The 13640-nt window shown below is 35.9% G+C and overlaps 1 protein-coding gene across 3 annotated transcripts; it reads left to right on the top strand.

The window, feature by feature from the left end:
• The first annotated feature begins 7373 nt into the window (after positions 1–7373).
• Positions 7374–12985, top strand: LOC103723817 (uncharacterized). 3 transcript variants are annotated; one of them, XM_088705863.1, is made up of 7 exons: positions 7374–7589; positions 7895–8024; positions 8127–8666; positions 9286–9787; positions 9965–10046; positions 11686–11916; positions 12537–12985. In XM_088705863.1, exons 1-6 carry the CDS (start codon positions 7554–7556, stop codon positions 11887–11889), a joined length of 1494 nt encoding a protein of 497 aa, XP_088561989.1. In that variant the 5' UTR covers positions 7374–7553; the 3' UTR covers positions 11890–11916; positions 12537–12985. The 3 variants fall into 3 exon arrangements, with proteins under 3 accessions (XP_088561989.1, XP_088561988.1, XP_008813091.3); XM_088705862.1 differs by lacking the exon at positions 12537–12985 and adding an exon at positions 11980–12134; XM_008814869.5 differs by lacking the exon at positions 12537–12985 and having other exon boundaries at positions 11686–12134.
• Positions 12986–13640: the final 655 nt, after the last annotated feature.

The following is a 13640-nucleotide window of genomic DNA, read 5'->3' as shown; positions in this document are numbered from 1 at the left end:
TTTTACAAAGCATCTTGATAGATCAACATTCTAAAACCGTTGTTATATTGTTTCATCTATATGTTTATATATTCTGCAAGATGCATAGTTGAACACTGTTTTTGTTCATCTTTGATAGAAATCATTGCTGAATACACTTTAAATAATAATATATATATAGTTTAGCTTTAGATTCTCAATTTTAATATTAAACTGTTTAATAAAAAAACAGTTTACTGCTTAATAAAAAAAAAAACAGTTTACTGTTTAATTTTAAAAAAAAAAAACAGTTTACTGTTTTACTGTTTTAATAAAAAAAAGTTTACTGTTTTGATCAAGAAAACAGATTACTGTTTTAATTAAAAAAAAACAGTTTACTGTTTTACTGTTTTAATAAAAAAAAAGTTTACTGTTTTGATCAAGAAAACATATTACTGTTTTAATTTAAAAAAAAAAAACAGTTTACTGTTTTAATTAAAAAAACAGTTTACTGTTTTAACAAAAAAAAAAAACAGTTTACTGTTTAATCAAAAAAAAAAAACAGTTTACTGTTTTAATAAAAAAAAACAGTTTACTATTTAATAAAAAAACAGTTTACTGTTTAATCAAAGGAAACAATTTACTGTTAAAAAAAAAACAGTTTACTGTTTCAACAAAAAAAAACAGTTTACTGTTTCAACAAAAAAAAACAGTTTACTGTTTAATTAAAAAAAACAGTTTACTGTTTTAATTAAAAAAAAAAAGTTTACTGTTTAATAAAAAAAACAGTTTACTGTTTAATCAAAGGAAACAATTTACTGTTAAAAAAAAAAAACAGTTTACTGTTTCAACAAAAAAAAACAGTTTACTGTTTCAACAAAAAACAGTTTACTGTTTAATTAAAAAAAAAACAGTTTACTGTTTTAAATAAAAAAAACAGTTTACTGTTTAATTAAAAAAAAAACAGTTTACTGTTTAATCAAAGAAAACAATTTACTGTTAAAAAAAAAACAGTTTACTGTTTTAATTAAAAAAAAACAGTTTATTGTTTTAATATAAAAAATAGTTTACTGTTTTTAATTAAGAAAATAGTTTACTGCTTAAAAAAAAAAACAGTTTACTATTTAATATATATAAAAAAAAGTTTACTGTTCTGATTTAAAAAAAAATAGTTTTGGTGAAGATATAAGTATTAAATTTAATTGGTGACATTAGGGTTGTTTTCCTTTACAATTATTAGTAAAGTTATTGTTACATAGTATATTATTAAGAGATACTCTTAGGAACATCTTGTTTAAATTTATTCATTAGTGACATTATTGTTATTATTTTTCCTCACAGTTGAATACTCTACTGCCCTTTTTAAACTTTAAAAACTTAGAGTTTAAAATTTAGAATGGCAAATATGGAAGAAGCTAATAGTATTAAGCCTGAAAAATTTAGTGGACAAAATTTTCGTAGGTGGCAAAGACAACTTAAATATTGGTTGACTGTGTTAGGACTTGTATCTGCAATAGAGGAACCACGGTCTAATCAAGAGTTACCTTCACAAATGACTAATGAGCAAGTAGAGTACCACTGCTATAATAGAATACTTAGTGCTTTGTCTGACCATCTTTATGATGTATATCATGCCACTACCTCAAGTGCAAAAGAACTTTGGGATGCTTTAGAGGCTGAATATGGGATGATAGATGCTGGCATTGATCGGTTTACTGTCTCAAATTTTAATAATTATAAAATGGTAGACAATAAACTAGTGGGAGATCAAATTCATGAGTATCAAGAACTTCTGAGAGGAGTTGAGAAAAAGGGAACCAAATTTAGTGAAGATTTTAAAGTCTCATGTCTTATAGATAAGTTGCCATCATCTTGGAATGATTTTGCTAGGACCCTTAGGCATAAACAAGGAGAGTTAACCTTAACCCAAGTCATAAACTCTCTTAGAGTTGAGGAAAAACATAGAGCCAATACTAAGAAAGAGGATGAAAAGACTCCTAAGGTGAACCTAGTTGAAAATAATACTAAGAATTTTTACAAGAGAAATAATTTCCAACATAGGGGTAAGAACTTCAAGAAAAATAATAGGTTCCACAATCGTTCTAACCAAAACCAAAACTTTCAATACCGTAATAATAATAATAATAAAACATTCAAGGGCAAAGGAAGTGAGAAAAGGCTATGCTTTGTTTGTGGGAGAACTAATCACATGGCGAAAGATTGCTTCTTCAAGAAGAATGAGGAGTATAAGTCGAAGCCCAAGTCAAATCACTATCAAAGAGATCCAAAGGCTCAAGTCTATATGTTGATGGATCAAGAGAATTCAGCTGAGCCATCCTTTAGGTATAACTTTAGTTCTTCTTCTATTAATTTTACTTATGGAAATAAAGATTGGTGGTTAGATTCTGGAGCTAATGTACATATTTGTTTTGATCATGGTTATTTTAAAACTTATCAGAAATCAAGTGGAGGAAGTGTAACATTAGGTAATGACTCTGTTGCACGTGTGCTTGGAGTTGGAGACATAGATTTGAAGATGACATCTGGAAAGATCTTAACTTTGAAAGGAGTGCGACATGTTCCAGAAATCAGAAGAAATTTAGTTAGTGGGTCATCCTTAGTCCAACAAGGATACAAGGTTGTTATGGAATCCAATAAAGTTGTAATTTCAAAAAATAATGTATTTGTTGGGAAAGGATTTATTAGTGAGGGGTTGTTTAAATTAAATGTACTTTCAGAAGTTAAAGTTATCTCTTCAAGTGTTTTCAATGTTGAATCTTCTAATGTATGGCATGAACGATTGGGACATGTACACTTAAAGAAAATTAAAAGAATGATGGATCTAGATTTAGTCCCTAAATCCAATCTAAACTTTAAACATAAATGTGAAGTGTGTGTACAAGCCAAACAACCTAAAAGGCCTTATAAGTCTGTAGAAAGAAACACTCAACTCTTAGAGCTCATACATAGTGATGTATGTGATTCGAACAGACCACCTACTAGAGCAGGAAATAAGTATTTTGTGACTTTTATAGACGATTGTTCGAAATTTTGCTATGTGTACTTAATAAAAACTAAAGATGAGGTGTTTAATAAATTCAAGATTTATAAGACCGAAGTAGAGAATCAATTAGAAAGAAAGATTAAGAAACTCAGATCCGACAGAGGAGGTGAGTATACCCTTACTAATTTTAGCATCTTCTGTGAGGAATATGGAATAGTACATGAAATAACTCCGCCATACTCTCCTCAATCTAATGGAGTAGCTGAAAGAAAGAATAGAACTTTAATGGATATGGTTAATGCGATGTTGATAAGTTCTGGGCTACCTGAGAATTTGTGGGGAGAAGCAATTCTTACTGCATGTTTCATATTGAATAGAGTAACTGTGAAAGATAATGATAAGACCCTTACGAAATTTGGAAGAAAAGAACACCTAATCTTAAAATCTTGAAAGTGTGGGGGTGTTTAGCTAAAGTAGCAATCCCTGAGCCTAAGCGAAAGAAAATAGGGCCTAAAACTATAGATGCTGTCTTTATAGGGTATGCTCAAAATAGTAGTGCCAATAGATTCTTAGTTATAAACTCTGAGATTAGTGAAATTTCAAACAACACAGTTATAGAATCTAGAGATGCTACCTATTTTGAAGATATATTTCCTTATAAAAATAAAATTTCACACCAAGTAATAGATAAATCATCTACTAATGATAAACCTTCCACTAGTACAAGTGCATCTAAGGAACCAGAAACACAATTAGAGTTAAGAAGGAGTAAAAGGTCTAGAATAGAGAAAAATTTTGGAGACGAATTTTATACCTTTTTAACAGAAGGAGATCCTACTACCTATAAGGAAGCTATGTCTTCTTTAGATGCTCCATTTTGGAAGGAAGCTATACAAAGTGAGATAGAGTCTATTATTCAAAATAACACTTGGGAGTTAACTAGTTTACCTCCTGGAAATAAAGCTATTGGGTGTAAATGGGTGTTCAAGAAGAAGTTAAAACCTGATGGAACCATAGACAAGTACAAAGCTAGACTAGTAGCTAAAGGTTTTATACAAAAAGAAGGAATAGATTACTTTGATACATATTCACCTGTATCTAGGATAACTACGATTAGAATTTTAGTTGCTTTAGCATCAGTGCATAATCTAGTGATTCATCAAATGGATGTTAAGACTGCCTTTCTAAATGGAGACATAAATGAAGAGATATATATGGAGCAACCTGAAGGTATTGTAGTTAAAGGTCAAGAACATAAGGTCTGTAAGTTAGTTAAATCCTTGTATGGTTTAAAACAAGCTCCTAAGCAATGGCATGAGAAGTTTGATAAGGTGATCTTAGAATATGACTTTAAGATTAATGAATATGATAAATGTGTGTACTACAAAGAGAGTAATGGAGAACATGTGATCTTATGTCTTTATGTTGATGATATATTAATATTTGGGACAAATTTGGAGATAGTAAATGATGTTAAGTCTTATCTTTCTAGAAAGTTTGACATGAAGGATTTAGGAGAAGCCTATGTAATTTTAGGAATGAAGTTGGAAAGAACACCTAATGGAATTACTCTTAATCAAACCAGTACAATAGAAAGGATGTTAAAAAAGTTTAATTATTTTGATTGTAAATCTATATCAATACCATATGATCTAAATGTGCATTTGAAGAAAAATAATGGTGAACCAGTATCTCAACTGAAGTACTCACAAATGATTGGATCATTGTTATACATAGCAAATAAAACTAGGCCTGATATAGCATATGCTGTTGGGAGACTTAGTAGATATACTCATAATCCTAACAAAGATCATTGGATTGCTTTAGAGAGAGTCTTTAAATATCTTAGAGGAACCATGGAATACTCCTTGTGTTATAAGGGATTTCCGAATGTAGTTGAAGGGTATAGTGATGCGAATTGGATAACAGACAATATGGATGTAAAGTCCACTTCAGGGTATGTATTTCTTTTGGGTGGAGCAGCAATATCTTGGGGATCTAAGAAACAAACTATTATCTCTCGGAGTACTATGGAGTCAGAACTTATAGCTTTAGATACAACTTGCTCTGAGGCTGAGTGGATTAAGAACTTGATGCTTGACATGCCTTTAGTTAATAAACCCATGCCTGCCATTTTCATACATTGTGATAGTAAGGCAGTAATAGAGTTAGTAAGGCAGGCACATACTAATAAGAAAATGAATAGACATTTGCAAGTGAGGTACAAATCAGTTAAAAGCCTATTGAATAAGAATATTGTATCTTTGGAATTTGTAAAATCTGAGAAAAATATAGCTGATCAGCTGACCAAAGCTCTTTCTAAGAGAGCTGTCATTGACTTGTCGAGGGGGATGGGCTTAAGCCCATAAGGGAGTCACCTAGGGAGGTAACCCAACCTTTATGATTGGAGATCCCATGAAGAAGGTTCAATGGGTAGAAACAATCCATATTGCGTGACTCATTTCAGCACTACTTTTAAGGAGAGAGTCTCCTGCTCATCCCTATGGCAATAGTGCTTTGATATGTGACGTTAGGAAGGGTGTTACCCTGAATGAGCCCGAGGCAGGCATACTCCTGCAGGATACAGGTCACATGTATTCTTGGAGGACTCACCTAAATGAGAGTTGTCGTGAGGCCGCGACCGTGAGAATTGGGCTGTTCTCTAATAACTCTCATGAGAATCAAGATTCAGCGCATGGCCATAAATAGCGCTAACCCGCACCAAGTCTATATCAATACTATGTGTGTGGCATGTTAAAATCTGGTCCAAAGGGTCTAGTTTAAGACTTAGTTCACTATGATCCTTCAGGTTAGAACTGTCAACACTAAGTGTAGGTTCAAGTCCGGAAGACACCTGCACCCATTGCATAGTATAAAGCTGCCCAAATTTCTCTCTCTATATATATGTATATGATTTTATAAAGTTTTGAAACTTGTGGGGGACTGTTGGAATTTGTGTAAATAAAAAAGATTTGTAACCCCCAAATTTTTTAAAAAAGAGTTGTTATAATCTTTAAGTTTTTCAAATTCCATTTGGAAGTTTCAAAACTTCCCATTATCTTTCATTATGGCCTTAATGAGGCCATAAGTATTCAACCGTTATGGTTGGATGACAAAAGGCCTATAAAAGAGCCATTCCTTGTATCTAACAAAAAATACAATACAAAACCCTTCTTCTTCCTCTCATTGTTTCTCTCTACCACCATTCTCTCTTTTACAATTTTCTATATTATTGGGCAACCGATATAGACTAGGTAATCTGCCTACTACAGACGTGCACTGTAGATTAGGCCCGCTGTGAGCTGTTTGGGTTGTATCTTGGAGCCGTCGCTGACCGCCAATACCTGCACGTGGGGAGGCAACAACGGTTTTAGGACAGTGCGTCTTTTGGCGTGCCTCTCACACCTCACAGGCCAGATATTTTCTTACCACTATTTTATTATAATTGTTAGATTTTCTTTTTATGTGATTTAAATATTTTACAAAGCATCTTGATAGATCAACAATATTTAGTAAGGATATTGATGCTTTCTAATAGTTTCTCCAATCCTCTCTAAAAGCTTGCTTTTCAAGTGTTCTAGAATTCGAATTCTGAGTATTTTTCTAAAGAACTATGTCCCCGTTCCCAATTTTTTTCGTTTTGAAATATTCATCTGTTCCTTCCTAGCCAAAGAATCCAGGAGATTTTGGCAAAGGCAATGTTATCCAACCAAGATGAAGCTCTTTCCTGAAATGAGATTTCTTCCAACTTGTCCATAGAAGATCTAATTCAGCAGGAAACGAAGGACTTTTGAGTTGAAGCAAAAAGTGTTTCCAAAAGCTCTGAGGCAAACAGGAGAAGACCATGTCTTCTATTTTTTTGAGGTTATTAGTTGTGAGCATCCTCTTCTTATCAAACTGCAGACTGAAGCATTCTATCTTATCCGATAAAGGTACTAATCGAGAGGTCAAACCAATATTTTCCCCGGATTTTGCAGTTAAAGTTCCATATCCCGTGGGGCTCCCATCTTAGCAGGAGCAGGAACCTTGTCTCAAAATGAAATCCTCGGCAGTCAACACTTTTTCCGACAACCTCATGCAAAATATACACGTATGATGATCGAACCCAACTTAATCCAAGTTGCGACTTGTGACATCATTATGCTTTGTTCACGCAAAACCTCGAAATCATCGTCACCAACGCATCCCTGCAGGATTCCTGTCTCTTCTCGAGAAATCCCATACTGTCGTTTCCCGTTTCCCGTTTCATGATGGAACCCCAACTTTGACCGGTCAACAGAAGCTTTAATGCGAATGTCCCTCGAAAGCGGTGGTATCGATGCCTGAGAATTGAGAAAGGACGCACAGTGGCAATACCGTAATATCGTGACATTCCAGGTCTATTTATTTTGGTTTTGAGTTCAGTTAAGACGGGAGTTGAAGTACCAGTGCTCGAGATCCACCTCGAGAAGGCCCTCTTCAAATTTACGGCGGCGGTGGGGAGAAGCGGACGCGAACGGCGGCACCGCCGGGCCCACCAACTCCAGCCTTCGGCGGCCTCCGCCTCCGCCGCTTCCTGGAGCTCGCGAACCCACCGAAGCCCGTTTCCACCATGGATTACGAACGAATCGAGAAGCCATCTCCTCCGGTACTCTCTCTCTCTCTCTCTCTCTCTGTGTCTGAGATCTTATGTCACTCCGAATCTGGACCCGGGTTATTGCTTTTCTGTCTTCGGATTCGATTTCTCTGCATGCTCTGTCGGATTTCTATTGATCCTGGTAAATTCTGTCGTTGTTTGAAGATGGGCGAGTGGAAGAGAGAGATATGGAGTGGGGGTGAGTGTGAGATCTGATGAAGAATGCAGAAAGATTTGTGGTTTTTTTTTTTGGATGCGTTTTGGCATGATTTTGTTTGGATTTGATGAGTTTTTTGGTCCTTCTTTTTGTGTTTTAGGGCGGTGGGTTTTCTCCCGGCAGGCTTCGAGCTATGCTTTTGGGAGTGGATAAGAAGAGGAAAGAGGAGGAGATGGAGTCCAAGTTCTCGCTGAGATCTGAGGCAACTGCTGCTGAGATCGATGACACATGTAAGATTCTTTGTAAAAAAAATCTCTTGTTTGGCTGAGATTTTTTTGAAACATCTAAGCTTTGGATTCACAGTTGATTAGAGCCGCCATGAATGTGATTAGGTGGTAGTGTTTCGGATGATTGCAAGGATGTGGACATGGTGAGCTCCCTCCCTGAATGCTCTACTTCGTTGGAGACGATGAGTGGTCACAGATTTACAGATCAAATCCTATCGAGTTCGAGGATTAGATCTCAAGAGGAAGACTCTTTTGATTCAGACGGTGTGCCATCCGCCTTCGAATTCCACAAGGGTGAACGCGCTCCCCACCGGGCGGCTCTCATGCCACCATTCTCAAAACCGGCGCCTTCGAAATGGGACGATGCACAGAAATGGATTGCGAGCCCCAATTTGAACCGGCCTTATAAACCTAGTGGAGTGCAGCCGAAGAAAACAGAGAAGTTTGGTTATGGTAGCCGACAATCTTCGACGAAGGTGGTTGTAGAGATTACAGAGGATGCAGACACTAAGAGGATTGATCCAACCCAAGAAAAGAGAGGATTTGGTGGGCAGAAGGTTATGAATTTGGTCCCCAACTCTTACCAGGTGGTGGATTCATGTGCCAAGCCTGGGATTATTGTTGAGAAGGTTGCAGATTCAGCAAGTAAGCAATATATATTTGTGTGGTTCGTTATGTTTGGTTCTTTTATGCAGTAAGCAATGTATGCTCTTTTTTATTTTTTGTTAATGAATTGATGAATGGTGCTGTCAAATAGAATAAGTAAAGAGATCGGTTATATTATACTGTTATGCTTCATAGAGTGCACATGCTAATATCTGTTCAAAATTTAAGTCTGGAGTGTGTTTTCTACATTTCAATGCCCCATGGATTATAATTTTTGAGCAATTTAAGGAGTTCTAGAAAAACATATTTGCAAATTTAATTTAATTATGTGCAAGGAAGTAATTTGAGTTGATTATGAAAAACTTTTTTTAAAAAATATTTTAATCCATTCCCATTGCTTGTTGCATATGAGTCCATAATCAGGTTTCATGAAGTCCATAATCATTTTCTCAAGTTTTATATAAACTGCTGACTGGAATATCTTGATGCAAAATATTTTAAAGGAGGTATAAACAGATTTAATTCCTTGGATAATTTAGAATGGAAATTTTAAAATGCTGTCTTTTTTCCCCCTTGAGAGAGAGCGTTGGATTTCATTGGAATATTCATCAAGCTCAGAGCATTTGAAGACATCTTTTAATCGTAATTTTTTTTGCAGTTTCTCTTAGTCGTCACGATTCTTCTACATTACCTCAGACTGCTACCACCTTTATTACTCCCCCATCAACAGACAGGTCGGTGTCTATGAGAGATATGGGCACAGAAATGACTCCTATGGCTAGCCAAGAGCCATCTCGGACAGGAACTCCTGTGAGAGCCTCAACACCAACACGCAGCCCTACTTCTTCTCGATCAACAACTCCACAGAGAGCTGCACCAAATTCAAACATTGCTGCAAACATTACTGGTTCATCTGACAGCCACAGGGATAGCAAGAATGAGTTGAGTGAAAAGGAGTTGCAAATGAAAACTAGAAGAGAAATAATGATTCTTGGCGCACAACTAGGTAAGACTAATATTGCTGCATGGGCAAGCAAAGAAGAAGAGGAAAGGGATGCATCCGTTTCTCTCAAGATTCTGCCAGTTGACCAATCAAAACGTGTTACTGAGATGCGTGCAGCAGCCTGGGAGGAGGCAGAGAAAGCCAAGTATCAGGCCAGGTATTTATACCATTAGACTTTTCTGCTTTTTCTGTCTGTCTTATCATCTTTTTGCAAATTGTGTGCTTTAGGTCACTCATTTCTGGTCACTTTGAGTATTTGATGCTTGATCATTGAGTAATTTTTGGTACATTGGCTATTGGCGGATTCTAATTCATGATGATAATGAATTGTCAGGTTTAAACGGGAAGAAATCAAAATCCAAGCATGGGAAAATCACCAGAAAGCAGAAACTGAAGCTGAAATGAGGAAAATTGAGGTAAAATTTATTACCATATGGCAATGAGTAGGAGTTGTTTTTCCATATGTAGTTGTATTCTATTGTATCGATCTACAGAGACACACTGAAGGGACAGTGCAAAAGTGTACGTGGAGGATAGTTGTTACTTGCTCACTGTGAGAACTTCAGTTATTTCAGTAATCTTGATTTCTATTGCTTATCAGAATAGAAAACTGAGCTGTCAATTTTCATAGGTTTACCAAGAGTACATGGAGCAAAAAACTTGATGTGTTAGAATTTAGCATATCATGATCAATATGCATTTTCAGTATTATAACATTGATCTGTTTTCACTTTATTTGTCATTTTAATTGGTTGACATATCTTATGACCATTTTTGTTCATTGCTTTCTTTTTATTTTTATTTAGAAAGGTTGTACGAGATCTATAGACCAAATAAGAATTAAGAGAAAAGGGAAGCCTATTCCTTTATAATGGTGCTAAGGTGAAATACTTTCAACCATAAAATAGCATGTGAGAGAGAAGTTAAAAGGGCTCCTTCAAGGTAGATTGCAAAAACAAGAAGAGATTAAATAATTCTTGCGAAAATAAGAAGAGATTAAAAATTATATCTTTTAGAAGCTTAAGCGGTCACCTTTGGAAGAATTTACATGTAATGTTCGAATACCATCCACAACATCTCTACTATTCTTCAGGTAGTTCTCTATTCTATCCATCTCTAGATCTCTGATCATATTGCATGGGCATGGAATGGTGCTTGGAATATTTTGAGGGGGTCCGCAAAGACAGTGGGTGATGTGAGAGGGAGTTCTTGGAGAGGCTATGCTAATTTTGATGGACTAGCTTGTTAAATAATATTTTGCAAACAAGGAAGATTTTAAATAATTGGAGATATATCGTGGTACCTTCATTCCCTGCGGTTTAGGGGAGCAGAGCACATGGTAGGGGGAGAGAGAGCTCAGGATGTGGGTGTAGGAGGTAGACTCTAGAGAGCTTCAGAGCAGGTGCAACCCCTGCCTAGAAGATTCCAGCTGCTAATTGAGGTACTGGTTTATAAGAGTAAATGTGATAAACAATGCTGCTATCTATCTCTTAAAACCTTCAAAACAAAAATAGTCAGAAATAAGACAATGATAATATATATGCATATCTATGCATATATTCACATTTTGGGCTTACAGCAGGAAAGCCAACTATTTAAGGAAATCCAGAAATAAAAGAGAACTGACACTTTTTTATTTTCTCTTTTTTCTGAGAAAGAATAAGATATAGAACCAAGATAAATAAATTGATAGGTTCAAGAAGGGTGCAGTGATAAAAGTATTTGCAATAATATAAGTGAGTACCATCATTCTAAATCTATATCAATTAGGCAAGGATGCATGTGTACTAGCGTTGAATACAAGAGTTGAGATAATATAGAAAAAGGATAAAGCACGTTAAGGATCTAGGGCCAAGTGAGTACCAATTTCAGTTCGCAAAATCATGAGAGAAACATGTTAATGTAATATGATTCTTTTACATGACTTGTTATGTTGGGGATGTGAATAGTTATGACCTAATGGCAGATGATTTTAAAAAAAAATTATTCAAGTGTCGCATGTCTTCTTTTTTGTAGTAGTGCAATGTGTTGGATGTTGATGCTCATTTTTCCCAGGTTGAAGTGGAGAGGATGAGAGCTCGTGCACATGAAAAGCTTATGAACAAGGTAGCAGCTGCAAAGCATAAAGCTGAGGAAATGCGTGCGGCAGCAGAGGCCAGAAGAAACCAGCAAGCTGCAAGGACGGCTCAACAAGCAGAGTACATCAGAAGAACTGGCAACATTCCTTCCTCATTTTCTTGCTGGAATTGGTGCTCTTAATTCTGTTTCACTGCAGCTGTGCAACTGGTATGTCTAAATATTCTAGAATTCTTGTTAATTTAGTGGTTTTGATGCAAAATACAATGTCAGGGCCCAGCATGCATCCTTCAGATACTTGTACTGCAAACCATTTGGTTCACCTGTGACCGGGAGCACCAATTTGTTTCAGTGTTAGCCATTTGGTTCACCTCCATGTAAAGGAGATATGAATATGTTTAGTGAATTGTTAATTTTTCTTTTATAAACTGCCAGAGTGTTACTCTTTTTTTCATATAAGCATTGTTGTCATCCCGGTATATATCTGTTTCTAAAAACATGCAAGGAGTTCGCAGAGCATATTAATATTTAATAGGCATGAAAAACCTAGGTGTGCATTGATGGGGACAAAAGAAAATTTTGTCTCAACCATACCTTCGGAAAATCAGGATCGTCACCTCTTAGTGGAGTCAAGCACATCTAACTTGTACCTTAGCTGGTGAACAGAGCTTGTGACAATGAATGATACTTCAACAGGTCTTCCATCCTTATAATTGAAATCTTTGAATATATATGAAAAAATTCCACACTTCAAGAAACTATTGGTCATCTCTCATGATTGTGGAATGGTGGTAGATGACATTTGAACTAGCTTCTCTCCTGCTTTTCAGATGCGGAAAGCACCGGACAAATAGGAGGGAAAGCGCTAGTTGCGAGAGTTTTTTTGTTTCACTGAGTGATGAAGGCTCTTCTTAAGAATGTAGTACTTGTCAAAGAACAACTTAAGATGACTTGAAGATAAAAGGGAAATAAGTTTTGGGCTTTCATTAATAGATGGACAGCATTTTTCAAGCATACTTGCCTCTATTCAACACTAGTCTCCGAGCCTGTTGAAGCAAATGTCTTACAGGGCCAACAGATTTTTCATCTAAAGATGGCTAAATTAGAGTGATGCTAGATTAACTTTGTTTTCAATGTTGGCCATTGTAGTCTGTCTCAACCGCAGCCTGTGACAACAGAATATATAATGATCTTTGGGCTTGTGAAGGTGCTGATGTAAAGAGTTGAGATATTTTCTCTTCCTTTCATTCATGATATATGCATGCAGTTAGTGGGTAAAGATAATGGTATTTAGGGTTGTACTGTCCTTAATTTCAGATTCTGCACAACTCAGTGGAAACTGGGTACTGATATTTCCTTTCTGTGTTGATGATGGCTGATAGTCTCCTACTAGTCTGCATCTTTTGCATTTTCCCTTGAATTCTGAATCATTACCTGCAGCCAAATTGCTCCCAATTGCCAAACTGTTTGTGAGTTTCTGGGCAGACTGAGACTAGCGATTATTTCTTTAGCCACTTTCTTAGGGAAAATATTTCAAGTGATTCTTCTTTGAGATTATTGTACAAGCGATTTATAATTGCGTTGATTGAGCAAAGGTAGATTACCATGCCAACTTTAGGATTGAACTTTTAAGCCATCTCTTCCGAGTTGTTAGTTTTGAAAAGCTCATGGGGGGATGTCAAACTGAGCTATAGCCCGCCCATGCATGATACCCCTGCTCATATTCCTCCAAATTGTTTGGCCTAAATGGTTTTCACCTCCGACACCGTTACATTCAACAAAAGAACGATTCGGGAAAAGATGCCTAATGAAAAAGAAAGGTTCAGGAATACACATTTACTGTCAAAATCAAATTCTCAGGGATTATGAACAAATAATAGCATGGGAAAAGAAAGATTCGGGAAAAGATGCCTAATGAAAAAGAAAGGTTCAGG

The sequence above is a fragment of the Phoenix dactylifera genome, chromosome 10 (genome assembly GCF_051530095.1).
Source record: "Phoenix dactylifera cultivar Ajwa chromosome 10, Ajwa_hap1_PhDact_Kaust_v1.1, whole genome shotgun sequence".
Taxonomy (NCBI): Eukaryota; Viridiplantae; Streptophyta; class Magnoliopsida; order Arecales; family Arecaceae; genus Phoenix; species Phoenix dactylifera.
Note: the sequence above shows the minus strand (reverse complement) of the source record. Positions and strands in the feature narration are given on the sequence as shown.

What these genes read in the sequence shown, in the direction of transcription:
- LOC103723817 (XM_088705863.1), top strand. Translation starts at nt 7,554, where the DNA reads ATGGATTACGAACGAATCGAGAAGCCATCTCCTCCG. An exon ending in TGCTGAGATCGATGACACAT is followed by an intron (nt 8,025 to 8,126) that starts GTAAGATTCTTT and finishes GAATGTGATTAG; the next exon opens with GTGGTAGTGTTTCGGATGAT. An exon ending in GAAGGTTGCAGATTCAGCAA is followed by an intron (nt 8,667 to 9,285) that starts GTAAGCAATATA and finishes TTTTTTTTGCAG; the next exon opens with TTTCTCTTAGTCGTCACGAT.